Source organism: Schistocerca gregaria, chromosome 3 (assembly GCF_023897955.1).
Source record: "Schistocerca gregaria isolate iqSchGreg1 chromosome 3, iqSchGreg1.2, whole genome shotgun sequence".
In the NCBI taxonomy this organism is placed as follows: domain Eukaryota; kingdom Metazoa; phylum Arthropoda; class Insecta; order Orthoptera; family Acrididae; genus Schistocerca; species Schistocerca gregaria.
Window position 1 is genome coordinate 679,160,429 of NC_064922.1, and position 25,368 is coordinate 679,185,796.

Genomic DNA, 25,368 nt, shown 5'->3' on the forward strand with positions numbered 1-25,368 from the left:
AAAGATAAGTAACAGTTGCAATACAAATAACAGATCTTTGGGAAATGAGAAGCAATGTGAAGAGCTACGTAAATATATAAAAAATATTGGAGCTAAGGATAAAGTGAAAGTATCGAATGGATGAGAAAAGTCTAACGAAACAAGTATTCCTGTATTTCAGGTAAAAGAAGTCTGCAGTGACATGGATCACAGAAATAAGAAAAAAACTGTAGAGCAACAATGTCGAAGAATGGTAAATAACAGAGAGAATCCCTTTTAAAGATAAAATGCTAAACCTACAAGGATTTATAAGCAGAACGAATAAGAAATCAGGAATAATATGAGCGAAAGAACGGAAAAGAAACACGAGGAGAAGATGTAGTAGTACTGGAAAAACGGGGAACAACAAAGAAACACGAGGAAATGAACCTTTTATCTGACCCTTGTTGGTCAATAGAAAGATAAAAAAACAGTAAGCAAAGTTCATAATGAATCAGTTCCTGTAGAACTGCTCACGAATTCATGAGAGGCTATTCCAAGATACACACGCCCAAAGACTTTTTTTCTGCACGCTTTACTTTCACCATAAAACGCTTTTTGCAAAAGTTATTTCCTGTGAATAAAATTTTTTGTTGGTGTTAGAAATACACAGTGTATACAAAATCCATAAAATACATCTTTTTTAAAAAAAATATTTATTAGCAATATGTGTAAAACGCTTTAAAATTTTTCAAAATAATTACCGTCGCATCTACACACTTCTTCTGGCACTTCACTGTAAAGCCTCGACCAGGACCTTGTTAAAGAGCGTTGTCACAGCCTTTCGGATGTCCTCAACGCTCTCGGCGTCCTTTGAGCATGGTTTTAATACTGCGGATTAGGAAGAAGTCCAGCGGAGAGAGGTCGGGACTATAGTGCTGCTGCGGCAGCGTTGCCAAGTTGCACTTGGCGTGCTACTCGTGTATGTGCAGAGACGTGTGCCTGGGTACATTGTCGTGACGCAGTAGCCAGCTAGCAGCGACGTCTCTTCGCACTCGGAGGATCATTTTCTTAATCTTTCCAGGACATATACGTGCTAAAGAGCATTAACGGTCTGTCTTTGGGGTACAAACTCTTGTGAACCGCACCCTTGCTGCTAAAGAAGACAATCAAAATCGTTTCCAAATTGGGTTTTCTCATCCTCGTCTTCTTGGGTTTTGGGAATGCTGAGGTGTACCATTACGAACTTTGGAATATTGTTTCTGGGTCGTACGTGAAAGTCCATGTGTCATTATCAGTAATAATGTTGTCCAAATAATCTGATTCAGTATCAACACATTCTGATAGATCACTCGCGATCAACACCTTTTCTTTGTCTGACAGAATTTTCAGCACCGGCTTCGCGCGCATCTTTCTCATGTGCAACTCCTCCGTAACACTGTTGAACACGGAACTTTTTGGAATGTTCAGAGAGTCAGCTAAAGACCGGACACTCAGTCAGCTGTCAGAATTCAACAGTTCATGAACACGACTCACATTGTCTTCGTTTCTGCTTGCTGATGCTCCTCCATAACGAGGGTCATCGTTCATCCCTTCGTGGCCATCCTTAAGCTACTTCACCCACTTCATAACTTGCACGTAACTCATCAAATAGGCTTGCTTCAACATTGCATTAGTCTCGAAAGGCTTTTTATCGACCTTCCTTCAAAACTTGACCACCCAACCTTTGTTCGACTGAATAAACCATCACGCGTCGTATGAGGTCGCAAAACAAGAGGTGCACTTATCCAACAATGCTGATGCTACCGGTGCTAAGAGCAGACTGTGGTATAGTGCGCTGTGAAGCTGGGGATTACTTTTTGGACACATTTTGTATAGTGTCAGTATCCCAGCAACGCAAACTGCAAATGCAAACTTAAGTTTTAATTCAAGAATAGTAGCTAAAACTGAAATAATTACTGTAACATGCAATACACACTACAAACAATTAAAAATGTACACTGACCCACCTGCATTTTGTGCTTTTGAAGGACTACACATATTATTAATTAATACGAAGGAAGCAAGATAAATGAATAAAACGTTTTTCAGTGAAATTAACTGTCAGGTTTTGTCGTAGTTAAATATTTTAAAAAAATAAAAAATGTGACTTTTGGTTAAGCAACAGTAGTTTAATAAGAATCACCTTAAGAGAAAACAAATGATTTGTCTCTTTGCTGAAAGATGATCTGAAGACGTATCTTTACATAATTATCAATTGTTTCTTACTATCTTACTGGAATTAAGTGGCTTCAAATATTTGATTGGGAACTTGTAACACATAGCTTTTTGTAATTTATTCATTTGTTTTCAGTAATCTGGTATACTAAAACTGATTTCTTGTCTGTGTCTTCTAATTCCAATAAGCACATACATCTTATTTTTTTCTGTGTGTCCATTATTTTTAAACGAATGCATTTCACTGAGTCTGATGTCATGATTTCGCATTTTTATGTGTATTTCAAACGATAACCATTAAGTAAAAATACCTATGGAGTGAACACTCATATAGGTTGAAAAGAATTTTTTTGCCAATGTAGTCACTCAAAAAGCCACATGAGCATAGTATGTATGATGGTTGGTATGTATGATGGGCTGGTGCAGGTAACAGTGGCAACGTTTCATAGTATGGAAGTAATGAGGCCTTGGTACGCCGCTGGAGGGAGTTGGCACTATACCTGCACACATGTCACTTAATTCCCATGTGGAGAGGGTGATAATATGTTCGGACGTCACATTCACTTACACTCCAAAGTTTTTCGTTCAGGTTCATATCTGGCGAGTTCAGGGACCAGCACATCAACTGGAGCTCACCACTGTGTTCCTTGAATCGCTCCATCAAACTCCTTGCACATTATCTTGGTGAAAAATGCAACTGCCATCAGCAAACATTATAGTTATGAAGGCGTGCACGTGGTCTGCATCCAGTGCACACTACCTGTCATGGTGTCTTACACGAGCTCCACTGGACCCATCGGTACCCACATCAATTTGCTCCATAGTATAATTCAGCTTGTCTCTGTGGCACTGTACAGGTGTCAAGGAGCTGTTCCCTTGGATGATGACGGATCCACCCCATGCCATTGGCATAATAATGAAGAATGTATCAGGATTCATCAGAACATTCAACGATCTGCCAATGATATCACATACCCATTTCAGTCATGGTTGCCAATGTCGTGGCTTTAATATTGGCACATGCATGAGTCGTCGGCTGCAGAGGACAATCTTTAGGATTGTTCGTGCACTGCATGTTCAGACAAACTTGTACTCTGCCCAGTATTAAAGTTTGATGTTAGTTCCATCCCAGTTCGTTCGCTGTCCTGTTTACCACTTTGGCCAGACGACGATGTCTGACATCTATAATGATTGATAGGTAGGTTCCAAACCCCATGACGTGTGGGTGTCGTTTTGCCTTGGTTTCGCCACTTATTGAAGACATTCACCACTCTCAAACACACAACAAGTCGTGCTGTTCCTGGAATACTTGTGCCGAGCCTCCATTCCATCACAATCTACCCTCAGTCAAACTCAGATAGGTTGTGTGCCTTTCCCACTCAACACACGGACAACACGCTCATTGGTATTACATACACTGTGCGTGTGTCTGACTAGCACTGTCTTCGCTAGGTGAGGCTGCTATCACCTGGATGGGTTTATATTGGTACAAGGTCAGTGGTTATAATGTTTTGGTTAATCAATGTATATCCAGCTGCATGAGCGTTGTCATACACACTTTGTTTACTGTAGCGAAAGTGTAACAAAACGCCAGCAGAGAGCTATCAATCAGAAGAGTAAGTAATATAACCCACTCCTTATTAGGATTATTAAAAAATTTTATTATTAAAATCATAAGTACTAAACTTACATAATGTATTTTGTTCCAACTGCACAACAGGTCCATGATGTTGTACTAGCGGAAATACTGTACCAGGACATACAGTTGTTCGACTTACTACTGTCTGCACCACCACAGCAACCCCGCAGGCACTTTTCTGAATTTATCGAACTGCCCTGCACCATCACAGCCACAAGAGTAGCAGCTGCTGTAAGAAGCTCTGATCAGTGGTTTCAGAATATTAATGATCACCACAGATAGTGTATGTCACTGGCGCCAGTACGTCAGAGCTGAGAATGATGACATTATAGACTACTCAAGCAATCTTAGAGTAAATGTGAGGCGATTAGAACAATGTGTAAATGCCTGTATTCCTCAGCACCGATATCTACAACAGTTAACCCCATAAGCAGAAGATCTGTATATGCAGAACGTACAAACGATAGAATTTAAAGTCTTTAATAACCAATTATTTGCAAAATATTGTGGAACAAAATGAATGCGATGTATATACATATTTTTTATTTACATATCTCCTACAAAAGTGATTTTATTTCCCCCTCATCAACCCAATATTTTTAATCAAATATTTTATACTTGAGTTTATTCAAAGAAGAAGCATGTAAAAAAAAGTATTACACAAAGTGTTGCTACTTATCAAGTGTCATCGTTACCACCTGTGCTGGGCAGCACTGAGTAATGAAGTGCATGTGCCCAGCAGTCGCATGACTCATCCTGCTGGAGATGCCACCCGAAACGAAGTTGAATTTATTTAAGCGGTCTTACAGGCATAACGTCTGTGGCAGCAAATATATCAGTATGCAAATGGTGTTCAATCATGAGTTTCTGTCTGGTAGTGGTTTCCGAAAATCCCTAGTATATTGATACCAAGGTCGTGTTGTCACAAATGAGTGGATATATCTATACAAGGCATCAAGGCAAATTGCCTCGTTCAACGGAAAAACCCACTCTCCATCAGTGACACTGGGTGAACATAAGTCTCTGCAGGTGACTTTTCACAACAACTAAACTGTCTAACGAGAGAGAGTGCATCTATTTATAAGAGGACACAAGTTACACGACTCAGCGTGCTCTGGAGGGTAGACGGTCTACTAAGCTACTGTAAAGACGTAGTCATTGCTATGATCAAGTGGACGAAAACTCTTGCCACAAGAGCCTCATAGTACGAGGGTCATTCAATAATTAAAGTGACAAATTGGTCTGGAGAAAAAAAGAGTTTATTTTTACAAAACAGTACTTTTTCTACTTTTCAACATAATCCACTTGAACATTTATGCACTTGTTACAACAGGCTATGTGCCGTTCGCTGTGTTATTCAGTGGTTTGGTATTTAACTAATTTGTAAATTTAAATGATAATCTTATTTTATTACATTGAGTAATTACTAAATAATTTTTCTCCCGGCTAAAGGTTTGGTCAAGTTGCTATAGAACTCCAAGATAACGACGTATTAAAGTGTTGTGTGCAAGTTGTGTAAGTGTCACTAAATCACAGTTCATACAACAGATTCTATACAACTATGCATTATGATGGAAACAGTTATCTTCAGCAAAATGATCATTAAAACCACCGAATATCAGCCGCGCTCATCATTGACGTATGTTACCTGAAACAATGTTCTTCGCAACTCGTGCGTAATTAATTTCGGCTCCATACATCAGCTAAAAAAGTTTGTTATAGCGTTCGTGCTATGAGCAGTGTTTTTTAAGAACCAATCTGATTCGAATCATTTTCATTCAAATGAGTTCGGGACCACCGGTGCACATTTATTTTTACACATTTGTATTACGTTGAGCATTTATGTCTGCAGAGTTGCGTAATTTGGATTTGCCGCTGTGATAATTGTTAAGATGGTGGCAGACAGTTGATAGAGACTTTCTATTGTTAGACCAAATAAGTAATTATTTGAAATGATTATTAAATTCTATAAACTATACTTTCATATTGTGCACTATTTAGACCTCATCAAGCAAACATTTGATTTGTTTCTAAGGAAAACACAGACAAAAACGCGATACAAATCACTATCATCAATGGCTGCGCTCGTTGCAGCGGAAAGAAATAATTAACACAGATAATGCTTACTGAGAGAGGAATTACCGTTACAAATAATTATTCCCTCACGTTTATAATAACAATGAACTTTATTTTCAAATAATAATTAACAAATAATTACAATTTCTCAACAGACCTCAGATTGATATGCGTCTTGCGTGCTGAACCTACAAACGCCATCCAACAAAAGGTAAAAACAAAGGAAGACAAACGCAGATCATAAAAGCAATTTACAATTATCATTGTCTTTGTATGATACACATCGATATGTCCAGTTATATCCTAGAATATTATTTAAATTATTAATTCAGTATTTTTTCATATGTCGAATAGATAATGTTTATAACTGTTGCAGGAATAATTTCCTCTCGTCACACTGTAGCTAAAATTTTATCACGTGAATGTTACAGCTCTTTTATGACAGCTGCAGGAAACTCTTTATCTTGACGTTTAAACCAATTTCCCACAATCTTTTTCACATCCTCGTTGTCCTGGAACCTCTTCTCACGGAGTGCCTTCTTCACTTCATCAAACAAATGGAAACCACTAGGTGCTAAATCAGAATCAGGACTGTAAGGGGGATGAGGCAGTACTTCCCAGTCCATTTTTTTGATGGTTTCACGGATTAGTTGACCAATATGAGGACGTGCGTTGTCTTGATGGAGAATAATACCTCTCTCTCTCTCTCTCTCATGGCTCGCTTCACCTTGTTTAAAAGCAAATACGAGTAGTATTGGCTGTTTATTCTACGCTGGTCTTCGAAATAATCACGAAAACTTGGACCTTCAGCATCCCGAAACAAAGTCAACATGACTTTTCGTGCTGATGCTTGGGTTTTGAATTTCCTCTTGACAGATGAGTTGGTGTGCTTGCTCTCCATGCTTTGTCTTTTTCATTCTGGCTCATAATAGTGAACGCAAGTTTCATCACAAGTCAAAATTTTATTGACGAAGTGTTGACCTTCTCTTTCATAACGTTCCTTTAGCTCTGTGCACACTCTCAACTTGGTTTCCTTGTGTAGCCGCGACAACTCCTTTGGGACCCATCTTGCACATGTTTCGCGGTACTTCAGCTTGTTACAGATAATGTTATGAATTGTACCAGTACTAACTTGAAATTTATCAACTATTATTTCCACAGTCACGCCGTGGTCGGCACGAATTATTTCATCAATTCGACTTTCAAGTGATGGAGTTGAAACTGCAACTGGTCGGCCAGAACGGTGTTCTTCAGTCACTGAGTGGCGACCATTTTTTAACTGCTCTACCCGCTTGTAAAAATTTGCACCATTCATACAACCTTCACCATAAGCTTTAGACATTCTACAGTATATATTCACTAGTTTCTCTGCTTTAGCAAATAAAAAATGAATAACAGAACGTTGCTCAAGTAATGTGGACGTTTCAAGCGGACTCGCCTTCTTGAAACGTATGTTTGAGGTTATAAACAAAACATGTTGGTACATCAGCTGATCAGGGCTCACCTCAGTGATGCCAACTTAAAGCCATAAAAGTACCAAACTTAGCCCTACTAAGAGTTCTTTCCCCAGACCAGTTTGTTTCTTTAATTATAATTACCCTCGTAACTAATTGGCCCTACAATAAATAATACTGAAAACAATAAGAAGAATCTACCTCCACTTGCAAATAATATAAAAGCTACAATTATTGGGCCAACCGACTGTTGGAAGACCAGTGTCCTATCATTGTTAACACACGCTGAGGGTGTCCAATTCGAGGATGTTTATAAGTTCTCCCAAACATTATTTCAGCCAAACAGCATATTTGACGATATTGCAAAAGAAAACTAGGATGAGATACAGAAGTATTTTGGTTTCGGCCGTCATATGAGAGTCGTTGTCTTTTATTTTCACCAGATATATTCCATAATTCCAAAGACGTTGGTGAGTATAATGTGAACTTATTATGACCTTTAAGCAAGAGAACGTGATTAAAAAAGGTTTTAAAGCAGACTTGATCATGTAACATATTTATTAAAATGGTAACCAGTTCCAATCAATTATGATCATCTTGAGAGCCACCTCCGAAATACAAATAATTTTACAACATAGAGGGATATAGAAACAATGAAAATTAAAAACTACCATCCACAAAATGAAATAAAATTAATCGAAGGATATATACCCCATGTAGCGAGTGGAGGTGGCTGGCAGAGTACCAACTATATGTGCAAAGGTATTATTGTCGACTGTTGCATAGTGTGAATACAGTATACGTTAAACAGGAGAAGCTACGCCCATTGGCTGCCACACTGCATCTGTAGGAGCCAATGAGGCTAAATGCAAAGCAAAAATGTGTCAAAGTATTAAAATTATAAATATGAGAATAAAAACAGGAATAATACATTAAATGATAATGGCATTAACTACTGTGAACGGAAATTAATCAGTAAAACTCATAACGATCAGTTACGGGTAGGATAGTTGCCCTCTGTAGGCAGTACGTAGAAGCACAAAAAAATTTTGGGAACCCGACTGCTGCAAAGGTAACTGAAAGTAAGGCTACTGGTTGTCACGGGGACGGCATAAAGAATATCGATGTGATACATCCGAAGTAAGCAGACGATAAATCAAACATGTAATGGTGATAGCCCAATGTTGTTGGTCGCTGTGGAGACGACGTTTCATTAAATCACAGATGTATTGAAAAGCGCAATGTCTGTATTATCACAGATGGATCCCAGAGACGACGTTTTCTCTCATCAGTTCCCAGTAGCTCATCGAATTTATACATCTCCATGGCGACCGACAGCACCCGCGTTTCGACGCATCTGTTATTCACCAAAACTTTGTCTCCAAAGCGACCAATATCTTCAGCTTGTCGCCATTGGATCTTTGGTTTATCGTCTGCTTACTGCAAACGTATCGCGTCTTCATACTGTGTCCATTTCCTAAGATATTTTTTTTTTTGTTCTTTCATGAATTGTCCACAAACGACAACTACCCATTTCATAACCGGTTGTTACTGGTTTCTGTGTTTACTTTTACTGTTGTTTCACTGATTAGCTGCTGCTCATTGCAGTTAATGCCAATGTAATCTAATGTATTATTTCCCTTTTTACAGTCAGATTTATAATTTTAATATTTGTGACACATTTTTGCCTTATGTTTCGCCTCGTTGACTCCTAGTGATGTATTGCTGTAACAGTTGGGCAAAGCTTCTCCTATTTAACACATAGCCTATTCACACTGTTCAGCAATCAATTTTTGTACCTTTGCACATATAGTCTTTATTAATTTTGTTTTACTTGTATAGGTCTTACATTCTAACTTCCATTGCTTCTGTGTGCCTGTAAGTTGTTACATTATTTCCATTTCTGAGATTGGTCTGAAGATTATCCTACTTCATCGAAATCGTTTAGCATTCTAATACATATTTCATGCTATCAAGAGGGTTTTAAAAACGTTTGAAAAATTTTACATAGGTTTCCAATAAAGGTTCCAAAATGACTATGTGAATTCAAAGCGTATTTACCAGCATTTGCAGGAACTAACATGACGTTCAGTGAATTTATTGCCTTATGCAGGAATTGCTTCGGTGATTTAAAGTCAGTATACCAACTGTGTCCGTACTCATGTAGACTGTGGAAAAATCTGAAAGGATGCAGTGCACTTATTCCAAAAGGACAGTGCACTGACTGAACATATATGTGTATGTTAACAGGCAAATTTAAGCAATCAATACAAGGCTAACGGAATTGGATGGCATTATCAAGGCAGCGGCTACAAAAGGCGAATTATCAAGGCAGCGGCTACAAAAGGCGAGACATGAATCCAAGGTGAAACAGTTTAATGCCAGAATCCAGTGATCTGAGCCATATATGGAGTGAAAAACTGAAGCAGTTAATAGAAGAATTAACGGAACTGAACTGGCTGGATAACTATAAAACTCGAGTTGTGCGACATGACTGAACGAATCCATTAACATAAATCTCAGATAAAAGAGTTAAATGGGAGAACAAACCATCACCACAGTTAGCCCCAAACTAAATAAATTGTGTATCACATAAAAGTCTTTTTAGTATGTGGCAGTATGTCGACAAAAAGCCCTCTTCTGAGTGTATTTACTGTCATAATCCCAATTAAATAATAGGGTACATAAAACTGGTCACAGCACCAGTTGCCGCAGGGAATAAAGGTCACACAAACGATGAAACATCAGTCATTCAGAGTTTCGAGAAAGAGGCGTTATCTGGTAATAATTATGGAGACAGTGGTCGGCGAACTCTACAGGCCAGTGCATAGAACATTTCCACACAGGTACATCGTAACATGTGGTTTGGACAATATATGGCAGGCCAGTCTTATAAACATGAGACAATATTCATGGGCAGATAAAGGTTATAGATACATATTCCAAATTCACCTGGGCCGTACCAGTGAAGCCAAAGTCTGAGAGGGAGGTGCATGTGCAGAATGAACTTTTTGATCTGCAGTGGTGTGTGTGCTGATTTGAAATTTCCTGGCAGACTAAAACAGTCTGTCCAATTGAGACTCGAGCTCAGGAGAGCTTCTGTAAAGTTGGGAACGTAGAAGATGAGGTACTGGCGGAAATTAAACTGCAAGGATGGATCATGAGTCATGTTTGGGTAGCTCAGTCAGTAGAGCATTTCCCCACGAAAGAATAAGGTCCTGAATAAGAGTCTCGGTCCAACACACAGTTTTAATCTGGCAGGTTGTTACATGTTGCGTATGTGTTTAAACAATTGCTGCAGACAATGTGAACTTATGGTCTAACAACCTTCAAACTGATCATGAGGGCGAATTTTACGATTGGTATTTCAAGGCAGTAATGGAGTGGTACAGGATAAACCACTACAAGGCAGTCTCTGACATTCAAGTGTTTATTGTGGAGCGTTTGAACAGAGCAATAAAAATAGCATGTAGATGCGATTTAATCTTCGTGGTTCATACAAATGGCTGGGTATTCTGCCACAAAGAACTGTGCAGCTTCACCAAACCAGACCCCATAACATTAAAAACTGGGCATATAGATCTATATGATAATGAGCTTCTAAATGTAGTATAGATTGCATTCAAATCCATGCAATCAGAAATATATTGTATGTGACTTGGTGCATATTTCAAAATACAAAACTTCATGCTGCCAGTCGAATTTTAGCTGAAAAGGCCAAGCAAATTCGGCGGAGAAGCAACATAGACATGGGACAATATGCTGTGGCACTCACAGTCGATAAAACAACGCATGTCAAACTTCAATTGGATGCTGGGTTACATTTCCGAGTCACGAATGCAACTCGTCATACGTTAAAGAAGCGAATAAAAAACCTGTAGGATGTTTAAAAAATGTATCCAATGAGTCCTGGTACGGGCGAAAATTGTCATGAGATAGAAAGGAGAAAGAAGAAACAGACATCTTAAAATTCCTAGGGTGTTACCACTGCCTAATACATCTGGTGGAATTATATCATTTCTAACTTCATCACGTGCTGGGCTATCAGCAGTTTGTTCGTTGGTGGCTGCCATAGCCCAGACAACAAAAAATGCACAGAAGTCAGAGGATAAACCACAAGAGGCTTAAAGACATTACAGTATAATGGAGGGCATCGTCATCAGGAAATCACTATATTTAAATCCATGCAAGGAAAGACTTGGTCTGTTTATAAATAAAGTTCCACAGCCATATTACCAGACAGACCACTTACGAATACAGATTTACTTAAATTTGTCAAAATACTCAAAATCCCAAGATTTTGTGGAGTGTTCACACAGAATACGCTACATCACCAGGACAATGTGTAAATTTAACGAATATGGCACTGTAAATTTAAATGTTTCCAGGGGATCTGGAATGCACTGTGCTGTGTATGTTACAAACATTGGAGTGATGTGTACTACTTTAACTCGTATGGAGATTTACATCTGCCAAAAGAACTACGCCATTACTTCGACAACAACCACGTTTTCTACAATTTTCGATGATAGCCAGACGTCGATTCATATCTGAGTGGGCATTTCTGCCTAATGTTTATCCTGACACTTGCATAAAAACATGCAGCATGCAGATCTCTGCAACGTTGATGTTTAGATGTGATGGCATCCACGCTAATATTGAATGACAGATAGTCGGTACTATGTGCTAATCATTTTCGCCAATAGAGCTTAGCAACTGGGAGTGAAGTATTGCATTGATCCGTCGGGAGACCTACAATAGTATTTTTAATATCACCGACACAAACAATAAACTGCATCTTGGAAGTGGTGGAGTGGAAATAACTTATCGCTTATACAACACTCAAGATCTAAGTGCAGTTATTAAATCTTATGTAAAAGAGTTTAAATTGTGTGCAAAGCTCAAAACACTTAAAATACCCAAAAACAAGAAAACCCACAATAGACTTTAGCGAGGAAGATTCACTTGGACTATACCGGAATTCTCGAGGAGCCAATTTCAGAAGAGCGATACTAAGAAAATTTACATGTTGGACCAAGCTGTGGATATGCTCCCAGTTCACACAATCCACGTTGAGTGTAATAGCGCAATGAATTCATTTTTGAATGACCAATTAATTCACGCAATCTACAGATTTTTCCCCGCAGTGGGACCAAGATACAAACTTTTTGAGGTGCCGAGCAGCCCTATATACCTCCAAATACTTTTCAGGCATTAGACCATCTCTAGTTGAACATTTTGGACCAGGAAGGGAATCTAGTTCATTTTCGATGATAACAGATCGTAATACACCTTCATTTGAAGTGGAATCGGTATAAAATATCAAATCAATGCACATGGCCATCAGTATATCACTTCACAGCGGGAGGACAATGTGATAACATGTGAGACTATGAGTTTCTTGAATCATCAGGATTGAAATTGGGCAATGATGTCACTGAATATAACATCCTCAGTTCAGTGTGACAAGCAGATCGCTCACCAGGACCATTTCTCCCGCAAACATTTTGGTTCAACAGCTTTTAATAATATCAATGAGATATGGATTCTTAATCAGCACCAAGATGATTTAACACTTTCAAGCATCAGAGATATATTTATGAAGATATATATTTTTGAAGATATATTTTTGAAGAAGGGCGGAAACCTGTCTGTATTGAGCTTGAATCATGAGAAATTTCCAATCACACACTTCAGCATATGTGTTACGGTAGCTTGATTGTGCTATTAACTGATCACCTCTCATAGGAATTATGCAGCGATTGGTATGAATGTGGTGGTGCTGCTTCACAGTTGAGGCATTCCTCGATGGTACATTGCTGCAGGTGTACGGGGCTTCTACATTGAGTGTGGACAGTTTGTGTTTAAAGATGTTGCTGTTGTTGCATTAAACAACACTGGACGAGTATTGCCGATGTTCTCCACTAGTATCGTTTCACCCAGACTGTTTAGAACAGTAGCACCAAGACTCAATGGACAGCTGTTTCGTTGACTCACTATCACCGCTAAAAGTGATGGGACGATGCTGGAAAGGCATACAAAAATATGGCGACATTACTTCGAAACTTTGATCATCCAGACAGCATTGTTTACGTCAAGTGCCATGAAAAAATGTTGTGGTTGCATAAAATCTTCAAAAATACTGTAATTAGAGATCTAAAGGACTATAACTGCCCATCAGTTACATGTCTCACATAAATGTGTAGTGAATAAGACAAAAGAAGTTGTTTCATATATGCTTCAGACAATGTACAAATACCTTTAAGTTGGGTTACTAATAAACAATATTATTTTTTTAAAAAAAAAGTTGTGGTTATTCAGCTCCTCCATAATGTGCACACCACCTACGCAGTTTGTCAAGGATGGGATATATAATTGCAGATGACCCCTGTTGCCATGGACTTATCCAACTAATCTTGTATGTAGAAAAAGCCCTATCATTTAATATGTGAACCAAGGCACATACCTCAGCCAGGAAGTCTACCTTCTTCATGACTACCTATTTGTGTACTAATAGAGGTGTACTCTCCCTGGACCAGGCTGGGGAGAAGCCCAGCTATGTTTGCTGCTGCTCACTACAGAGCAGTGAGTGCAGCAACAGGCCTCTGCAGTATGTGCTGTGGTCCAATATCATGACGATCAGTTTTCCCTGCAGATGTGATTGGTCTGCCATCTCCCACATGTCGCTCTGTATCTTACAATAGCGGTGCAGGCCATGAGCACCTGGATGTTGTAACAAGCAGTAGTATCTTACAATAGCGGTGCAGGCCATGAGCACCTGGATGTTGTAACAAGCAGTAACAATCATAATGATGTGATGACAGCTGTTTTCACCAGGCAGTTTTATAACACACAATGGTTCATTGAATCGTGCCAACAGCGATTAGGTAGTGGTGTCAATCCATTGAGCACTGTGGCAATATGTCTTGCTGTGTCACTGGATGGTCGCAGGAGGAATAAGATGACATAATGACACACTGGTAAATGCGCCACACATTCTTGCTGTTTTCTTTCGTCACTGCTGCCACTACCTACACAGAATTGCGGGAGGGGAGATAAGATGGTAGTTGCCACTTGTAGATTCATATCTCTTCAGGTTCCAACTTGGGGCCTTGTGGTACATGTATAAGATGTTTCGCTGGGAAACATCACATTGTATTATCGCGTTATAGGGGAGAGAGTGTGGCAGATATGATACACGAGTTGGGATGGAAGTCATTAAGCATAGACGTTTTTCGTCGCGGCGAGACCTTTTTACGAAATTTCAGTCACCAAATTTCTCTTCCGAATGCGAAAATATTTTGTTGAGCCCAACCTACATAGGTAGGAATGATCATCAAAATAAAATAAGAGAAATCAGAGCTCGAACAGAAAGGTTTAGGTGTTCGTTTTTCCCGCTCGCTGTTCGGGAGTGGAATAGTAGAGAGATAGTATGATTGTGGTTCGATGAACCCTCTGCCAAGCACTTAAATGTGAATTGCAGAGTAGTCATGTAGATGTAGATGTTTACAGTCTGCACCAAGATAACATCTGAAAAGACGAGATTTATTGCTTCAAAGGAGTGTGATGCGTCACGCTGGCATGTCTTCACTCTCGTTCGCATGAAACGATAATGAATTCGAAGAACTAATACTGCTACTCAGTTCATCTCCAAACTATTAAGAAATAAGTTTTTTGAATGAAAATATACACTTCTCTCTCTCTCTCTCTCTCCCTCCCTCTGTCTCTCTCTCTCTCTCTCTCTCTCTCTCTCTCTCTCTCTCTCTCTCTCTCTCTCTCTTTGTATGCATGTGAAGAATAATAATGCAGTGGTTATCTAAAGCAACCCTTATCTTTATTGCAGAATTCTACAATGAGGTTGTCACCATGGGGTTGAAGGAGATACACACAACTCTGTCAGTAGAATGGGTCCATGCCACACCCACTAACAATGAAATTGATGTCTATGCCAAATGGGATAAAACATTAGAATCCATTAATCTGCATGATGTCACACATGCTCACATTGAGATGCCATGCTGGATGAAATACTGGAAGGCATTATTCCAAATACCACCAACATCATCATCATCATTACCATTATCATCATCATCGTCATCCTGGTATGGACTGCAGTCTGTGCCATACTCCCTACATCATGAGCCATCTTGACATCATCGCCTTAGATCTAGCAGCAGCCCACCAGCCTGCCCTGTTAACTATCACTGTCGGAATATTCTGTGGTTGCTGCTGCTTATGGTGATCCGTTCTCATGTGCACGCACAGACAATTCCAATGAAGGCTACTGAGACCGTAATACTCTCCTTAATACATACCTACCTGTATTGGTCATAGTGCTTTCCAGAAGCATCAGTGACCCATGGTATCCTGCCCTTAAGTGCGGCACAGTTTTATGCTGTGAATTCATGCACCCCCAAAAGAATGTAGTTGACGAAAGGTCTGTTGTCTGCATTTCGGTAGGTAATGATGTGACATCCTTGGGAAATTTAGTTGCGGGCTAGTTCAGAACGTTTACAAGAAGTGTCATACCGACCCTTTTTCTGACTTGTAGGAAAGATGGTCCGGTAATTTTTCAAAAGCAGCTGTCCCAAAAATGTAGATTTGTCGCTATTCTCTAAGGGTGAGATACAACCCTACACCTGTATTGAAAGTATGTCAAAAAATGGAGCAAGACATTTCTACCCTAGACGTCTAATCTCGTTTACTTAAATTGAGTATTTGGAATAACATCTAATTGATTGTAGTGGCCAGAAACCAGTACAGGTGGACATGCCTAATGAGGCAGACAACTTCTTGAAATTTGAGAATGCTCACCACCAGAAGTACTGCTCTTTTGACATTTATGCAAATTTCACACCTACTAGCTCCTGTGTCAAACTGTGAAGGCGACCCCACTACCTCTCACACAACCTTCATAGAATGTCACATACCATGTGCAGCTGCGTGTCAGTTTATATGCTTGTATGATTCCAGTATTAACCGATTAGAACCATACATTGGGGATAATCATCGAAGACGGTTGCTCTCTGAGCTCATAAATCTTGCAAAGAGTGTGGATGAGATTTACCACAACAACGTTCCCGTGACCAATCACGGGATAATCATGCTTATATAAGCATGCAGTTGATTGCTGTGTTGTTGTTTGCTCTTGGATAGAAAAGTGGATATAATGAAGCTCACAGAGACTTGCTGCTGTGTGTGGAACATCTAGTCCTGCGCAGTAGTTCTGTCCCCAAGCTGATCATGATGCTGGGGATCAATCAGAGAACAGAGATACATCATGCTCTACAGAAACATCCAGTAGCGTCTTTGTTTGTGAATGCAACCTATTAAATTCATCTGCGCCATCTCCTTCAAACAGTCGCGCTAGTTTTTCGTGAAAACTGTGGAAGATTTCAGAAAGTGTAGCGAAATTCATGTCATTTACTGTTGGGGTGGCCATTATAGCGCTAGAGATTACAGCGTCAGGCCAAATTTTAAGTGGGCCATTGTCATCCATGAAGAATTAGTCGCTCTAGAGATGGATAAGTTTTCAGTGGAGTTCACAAAACCAGTCTATGTCGGTACGTGTGTACTGGTCCTCTGCAGACTTCACATCTACGACTTCTGCTATGAGTTTGCGAAGACAAACTTTTCTGATTCAAATAGATATAGACAGTTTCATCTACAGAGTAAAAGTCAGCGACCGATAAAGTAATATTTTAATCCTGAAGCACTCGACATATCTAGATAAATGGCTGATAATCCTTATGGCCTTACATCTCAAAACAAGAGAGCTATCGGCCTGCTGAAAGACAAGGTGAATGGTACCCAGATTGTGGAGTTTGGGGGGGGGGGGGGGAGGGTCTGATAGCAAATATACACATTCAGACACAGGCAACACCAAAATGTGTGCTAAGGGTGTCCATTATATGACCTCAAATGGTTTAACAATGGAGGATTACAAGAGGTAGGTGCTTGGCGGCGGTATTGTCACTCAACACAGCAGTGCAGCTGAAAGCTGGCTACCACATCATGATGACAAACGGTTCATGTGTAGAGCCTAGCATCCATATTCACACTATTCACTTGGATTACAATGCGTTTGAGAGATAGAGTGGATGTATTTATACTGTATATTGTAAAGCACAGTAGCATGAACGGTTTGTCATAGGTGTGTATGTGTACTTATACGAGTGTATAGCGCATACTATGAATATGTATGTGTGATTGTGGGTTTTTCTTCACCTGCTGCTAGTCATACAAGTTTGTCTCTCAATTTCCCATATACAGGGTGATTCAATAAGAATACCACAACTTAAAAATTTGTATTTAATGAAAGAAACATAATATAACCTTCTGTTATACATCATTACAAAGAGTATTTAAAAAGTTTTTTTCACTCAAAAACAAGTTCAGAGATGTTCAATATGGCCCCCTCCAGACACTCGAGCAATATCAACCGATACTCCAACTGGTTCCACACTCTCTGTAGCATATCAGGCGTAACAGTTTGGATAGCTGCTGTTATTTCTCGTTTCAAATCATCAATGGTGGCTGGGAGAGGTGGCCGAAACACAATATCCTTAACATACCCCCATAAGAAAAAATCGCAGGGGGTAAGATCAGGGCTTCTTGGAGGCCAGCGATGAAGTGCTCTGTCACGGGCTGCCTGGCGGCCGATCCATCGCCTCGGGTAGTTGACATTCAGGTAGTTACAGACAGATAAGTGCCAATGTGGTGGCGCTCCATCCTACTGAAATATGAATTGTTGTGCTTCTTGTTCGAGCTGAGGGAACAGCCAATACTCTAACATCTCCAGATAGTGTAGTCCAGTTACAGTAGCACCTTGGCTGCAATGGCACAGAAAACGTTCACCTTAGGCGAGTCACGTTCATACTGAGTTGTTTCCCGCGGATTCTCAGTGCCCCATATACAGACATTGTGACGGTTGACTTTCCCGTTAGTGTGGAAAGTTGCTTCATCACTAAACACAATCTTTGAAACGAAAGATTCATCTGTTTCCATTTGAGCAAGGATAAAATCACAGAAATCGATTCTTTTAATCTTATCAGCTGCAGACAGTGCTTGAACCAATTTCAGACGATAAGGTTTCATAACTAACCTTTTTCGTAGGACTCTCCATACAGTTGATTGTGGAATTTGCAGCTCTCTGCTAGCTCTGATTTTCCTGGGCGGCGAACAAATGCTTGCTGGATGCGTGCTACATTTTCATCACTCGTTCTCGGCCGTCCAGAACTTTTCCCTTTGCACAAACACCCATTCTCTGTAAACTGTTTATACCAACGTTTAATTCACCACCTATCAGGAGGTTTAACACCATACTTCGTTCGAAATGCACGCTGAACAACTGTCGTCGATTCACTTCTGCCGTACTCAATAACACAAAAAGCTTTCTGTTGAGCGGTCGCCATCTTAGCATCAACTGACGCTGACGCCTAGTCAACAGCGCCTCAAGCGAACAAATGTACATCTAAATGAAACTTTATAGCTCCCTTAATTCGCCGACAGATAGTGCTTAGCTCTGCCTTTTGTCGTTGCAGAGTTTTAAATTCCTAAAGTTGTGGTATTCTTTTTGAATCACCCTGTATTATACACTGAAGCGCCAAAGAAACTGGTATAGGTATGCATATTCAAATACAGATATATGTAAACAGGCAGAATACGGTGCTGCAGTCTGCAACGCCTGTACAAGACAACAAGGATCAAGCGCAGTTTTTAGATGGGTTACTTCTGGTACAATGGCAGGTTATCACAAGCTTTAAGTGAGTATGAACGTGGTGTTATGGTCGGCACAAGAGCGATGGCACACAGCATCTCCTGGGTAAAGATGAAATGGGGAATTCACCGTACGACTATTTTACGAGTGCACTGTGAATATCAGGAATCCAACAAAACATCAAATCTCCAACGTCGCTGCGGCCAGAAAAAGAACCTGCAAGAACAGGACCAACGACGACTGAAGAGAACCGTTCAGCGTGACAGAAATGCCACCCTTCCATAAATTACTGTAGATTTGAATGCCGGGCCATCAACAAGTGTCAGCGTCAGCGTCAGCGAAACATCATCGACATGGGTTTTTGGAGGCAAAGGCCCACCTGTGTACCTTTGATGACTGCATGACACAAAGCTATACGTCTCGCCTGGGCCCGTCAACACCGATAATAGTCTGTTATGTCTGGGAACATGTTGCCTGGTCGGACGAGTCTCGTTTCAAATTGAATCGAGCGGATGGACGTGCACGGTTATGGAGACAATCTCATGAATCCATGAACCCTGCATGTCAGCAGGGGACTTTTCAAACTGGTGTAGTCTCTGTAATGGCGTGGGGCGTGTCTAGTTGGAGTGATATGGGACCCGTGAGAAGTCTAGACACGACTCTGGTAGGTGACACGTACGTAAGCATCCTGTCTGATCACCTGCATCCATTCATGACCATTGTGCATTCTGGCGCACTTGGACAATTCCAGCAGGATAATGTGACATCCCGTACGTCCAGAATTGCTAAACAGTGGCTCCAGGAACACTCTCCTGAGTTTAAATGCTTCCGTTGGCCACCAAACTCCCCAGAAATGAACGCTACTGAGCATATCTGCAATGCCTTGCGACATGCTGTTCAGAAAAGATCTGCAGCTCCTCATACTCTTAGGAATTTATGTATAGCTCTGCTGGACTTATGCTGTCAATTCCCTCCAGAACTACTTCAGACATTAGTGGATTCCATGCCATGTTGTGCTAAGGCACTTCCAAATGTTCATGGGGATCCTACATGATATTAAGCAGGTAAACCAGTTTCTTTGGCTCAGCAGTGTACATACTGCATAGAAGAATGTAAATAACCAAATAACTTTTAAAAAAAGTTTTGTAAAAAATTTATTCTTAGTAACCCAAAATTTTCTTATATACCTTTCATTACAGAGTATTGACCTCAAATGAATGACAAAACGCACACAACTGGAATAATAAAAAGAATGGAGTGGGAACTCGATCCGTATTGGCTGTGGGGTACAGTGATCTTGGCATGTGGTGAAAACCCCCATCTTTTTGTGCCGGCCCCGTATTTTGGTTACCTCGCCTCTTGCATGGCTGGAGAAAGGGGGAGGAGAGCTTACCTTATTTTGAGATAAACAGAGCTATAGGCTCATTGAGGTTGAACACTCCTTAATATACTAGTAGTGCACTTTAAGGTTAATCTGTAAACTGCGTGAAAATTTTGAATGTCATTACATTCCTAGCCCAAATACACTCCTTTCAAAAGTACTATGGATTTTGTACGCACGTTTCATAGGCGTCTTAACAATTTGCACTCGATATCTGAAACGAACAATGGTTAAAGTTCTGAAAAGATAGATAAGTTTTGTTTGTGATAAATTCTGCAGATCGTATGCCACTATTTTGTTCCCCTGTTACAGAAAAAAAAAGGATTACGAGTGCTATTTTTCTGGGTTTTGCTCTGCATTCACCGAGTCTCTGATTTAGTAAAGCTTGCTGTGGTGGCACTGCAAAATAGCTTCCTTGTACACCAGAGCAGAAGCATGCAGAAAAATTAATGAATTATTTTAAGGACGAAATTTTTCCTTTTCTACTCTCTGGTAGAACCAGTCTTCTTTCGTCCTTACGGGAGCTAAGCCATTTATCGAAAGCAATTGTTCATCATGTCACTGGAACTTTATGACTATTGTAAAATAAGCACATTGGTTTGGAAAACTAAATAATACGATGGAAATGCTTCAAATTGTCATATCTTCAAGTTAACAGTGTCCATATTCAATGGATTGACTGACATCTTACCTCATGTATCCAGAACTTGCCGTATAATTTCTCATGTACGGCCATGGAGTCGCGTTAATTGACTGTACGGATTTATGTCTCCATTACGCTGTGTCTTTGTATTAATCAACATATTAAGCGTATTTTACTGGTACGATAACTACAATTAGACTTTTGTGGTACTTACCTACGAAAAGTAACTACTCCTTCTTTTATGAATTTCGATTTGTATCCGCAGCAACATCATTTCAGCACATTTCGTTACAAAACAAAAAATAAAGTGAAACCGGTACAGATAAGTGTAATAGCAAAGTTTCCGCCTTAGCGCAAGATGTAAGCAACAATCTCATACAAGTGTCAAGTAACTATTTCCGTTTGACATTGACAACATGTGCAATCACCATTCTCACACAATAGACATTGTTAATCCATGATACTAAAATAAATGATTTTCTTATAATGATATGACACGTTTCGGTACACAAGTGTTCCTTCTTTACGAAACAATTAAGATATACCACATCACAGAGAATTCCTTCGTAAAAATCAAATAATTAAATCAGCAAGTAAGTAAAAGAGCTAACTACATGTCTATCGCTTTGCAGTATTTCCGTTAAATCCGAATTATCACGTCAGAATTACAGAAGTCTATAAAGCAGATACATAAATTGTTTCTCTTTAAAGTCGTAGAGCATTAGACGCCATAAAGAGATATTGATGTAAAACCTAGTGACATATGGCAAACACTTCTAATCCTTAAGCAACAAAATTTAAACTAAATCAAATGACACTTACGGACAGATCAATGGATGAAACCGAGAAATTAGTAAATTAGTTCGAATGTTATGTAACACCAGCTGCAACAGCATTAAATTATGACGCGTTAGTGACCTCTCACTACCAGGGCGTTACGTTGTTGTTCATTTTGGAAATTCAGTTCTCTCCACATCTCGAGAAGCGCAAATTATTTAATGGCTACAGAGTTTGGAATAAATATGGTTCAAAGACGGAATCTCGCGCTGATGTAGATCAGTTAGATTTACAGTCGTCGCCGGAAAAGGAGACACCATCACTCCTGCAAAAATATTTGTTGCCTCAAATTACGGTAACATCTAACAAGTCGACTAACCTAAGTATGACTTATTTTTAGATTGAAATATAATAAATTTATTTTCCCTTATAAAGTAAGATGAATGCTAAACAATAAGACAGCAGAAGTACTCTTGTATTTCATAATGTTCGTTTCTCCTTCACGAATATACACTCCTGGAAATTGAAATAAGAACACCGTGAATTCATTGTCCCAGGAAGGGGAAACTTTATTGACACATTCCTGGGGTCAGATACATCACATGATCACACTGACACAATCACAGGCACGTAGACACAGGCAACACAGCATGCACAATGTCGGCACTAGTACAGTGTATATCCACCTTTCGCAGCAATGCAGGCTGCTATTCTCCCATGGAGACGATCGTAGAGATGCTGGATGTAGTCCTGTGGAACGGCTTGCCATGCCATGTCCACCTGGCGCCTCAGTTGGACCAGCGTTCGTGCTGGACGTGCAGACCGCGTGAGACGACGCTTCATCCAGTCCCAAACATGCTCAATGGGGGACAGATCCGGAGATCTTGCTGGCCAGGGTAGTTGACTTACACCTTCTAGAGCACGTTGGGTGGCACAGGATACATGCGGACGTGCATTGTCCTGTTGGAACAGCAAGTTCCCTTGCCGGTCTAGGAATGGTAGAACGATGGGTTCGATGACGGTTTGGATGTACCGTGCACTATTCAGTGTCCCCTCGACGATCACCAGAGGTGTACGGCCAGTGTAGGAGATCGCTCCCCACACCATGATGCCGGGTGGCCCTGTGTGCCTCAGTCGTATGCAGTCCTGATTGTGGCGCTCACCTGCACGGCGCCAAACACGCATACGACCATCATTGGCACTAAGGCAGAAGCGACTCTCATCGCTGAAGATGACACGTCTCCATTCGTCCCTCCATTCACGCCTGTCGCGGCACCACTGGAGGCGGGCTGCATGATGTTGGGGCGTGAGCGGAAGACGGCCTAACGGTGTGCGGGACCGTAGCCCAGCTTCATGGAGACGGTTGCGAATGGTCCTCGCCGATACCCCAGGAGCAACAGTGTCCCTAATTTGCTGGGAAGTGGCGGTGCGGTCCCCTACGGCACTGCGTAGGATCCTACGGTCTTGGCGTGCATCCGTGCGTCGCTGCGGTCCGGTCCCAGGTCGACGGGCACGTGCACCTTCCGCCGACAACTGGCGAAAACATCAGTGTACTGTGGAGACCTAACGCCCCACGTGTTGAGCAATTCGGCGGTAAGTCCACCCGGCCTCCCGCATGCCCACTATACGCCCTCGCTCAAAGTCCCTCAACTGCACATACGGTTCACGTCCACGCTGTCGCGGCATGCTACCAGTGTTAAAGACTGCGATGGAGCTCCGTATGCCACGGCAAACTGGCTGACACTGACGGCGGCGGTGCACAAATGCTGCGCAACTACCGCCATTCGACGGCCAACACCGCGGTTCCTGGTGTGTCCGCTGTGCCGTGAGTGTGATCATTGCTTGTACAGCCCTCTCGCAGTGTCCGGAGCAAGTATGGTGGGTCTGACACACCGGTGTCAATGTGTTCTTTTTTCCATTTCCAGGAGTGTACATTTAGTCACAGCTACTACGTTTGTTGTTGTTGTTGTTGTCGTTGGAGGCTGCATTGCCAGAAGTAATATGTGCACCTGTTACAACAACAACAACATAAGTTCTATTGTGAGCAGCAAAGTTGCCCGCCTTGTGTCATACCATAATGAAACTGTGATATCAGTTAAATAGTTTTAAATATGAGAAGCAAATAGGTGTTAAATCAATAACAAGGAAGTACATATTTATTGAATTAATTCTGTCATTATTTGTGGTAAAGATGGTTCTATCACTATATGGGAGTAGGGTTAGATGAGGTATGGAATCTGCTGATTTTGAGTATGAAATGTGCACTAGGTGCTGGGTGAATATGACGTGATATGTATTTCGAATATTATGTGAGAGCGTCTTTTGGAAAGGAAGCAGGTGGTATTATTAGGAGAGGACACGGACCTAAACTCCTGGAAGTGGAAGGTCACGAGTAGGAGAAGAAAAGTCCAGGGCAGGAAAAAGAGGATTCTCTTTAGTAAGGAAGAATGAGTGCATTAGTGGGCGACTTCCATGGTTGGGTTGGTGCACGTGATTTACGTGTTGTTGGAACAGGGTATGGAGAGTGTATGTGTAAGGCTGAGGAAATCTGCTGTTATAAATGTGGTTGAGTACTGAAACTGGAAGTCATGGCTGAAACCACTGAGTGGCTGGTGTCAGAACGTCAGGAACTATTGGCTATATGTGAGAAGAAGGAAGAAATTTATAGTTTGATACAGTACCAATATTTAAATGTGGGAGGATAGGCGGTTGCGGAAAGTGAGACGAAGTGCGTGGCACTCCAGTATTTCATTATTGACAATTCATTTGTACCGAGGGACATATTTTGATGCTTGATTGTTCTTGTAGGTATCTGATAGCATTCAAGAACCTGCTGCGGAGCATCGAGAACATGGGCATCGCCATGGTGTACGGTATTAACTACTACGGCCGTGGGCCGCTGGTTGGCAACAACTACATCGAGTATGTGAGGCACGAGGCGATCGGCAACGACCTACTGCACTCTTCCTTCAACTACGTGCCATCCATAGGCGAAAAGTACGACCAACTCACGGCCCAAATGCAGGACTTCAGCGGTATTCAAAAGAGGTCAGTGTCTTTCAAGAGAGTACAGCTGCCTTTTATAGCAGCACTAGCTTAGTATCTGGCATTGTCCAATATGTATTTACTCAAACTTCTATCAGTCCATCTCTTCCTTCTCCTCTTCTTGTCCATCTCCTCGTTCCCCTCTTCTCTGTTCACCTCTTCCATGTCCTCTTTATGTCCATGTCCTCCACACCCACTCTTATCCATATCCTTCTAGCCTTAGCTCTGATCATCTCCTCCGACCCCTCTCCATCCACCTCCTCCTCTACTGTTCTGTTCCCACAACTTCTGTCCATCTCCTCTGCTCCCCCTGTAATCACATCAACTCTGCCCCTCTCTCTGTCCATCTGATCGTTCTCCCTCTGCTAATCTCCTCCTCTGCCCCTCTAATCACATCTTCACTCCCCCCTTTGTCCAATTCCTTCTTCCCCCTCTCTGTACATCTCCTCATCCTCTCTC

General features: G+C 40.9%; 1 protein-coding gene across 1 annotated transcript in view; it reads left to right on the plus strand.

Annotated features, from left to right (window-relative positions):
• Positions 1 to 25,368, plus strand: part of LOC126354404 (uncharacterized) — a 356,054-nt gene that overhangs the window by 210,029 nt on the left and 120,657 nt on the right. The window contains exon 5 of the mRNA XM_050004016.1: positions 24,673 to 24,912. Coding sequence (XP_049859973.1) covers positions 24,673 to 24,912 — 240 coding nt within the window. The remainder of the gene's footprint in view (positions 1 to 24,672; positions 24,913 to 25,368) is intronic.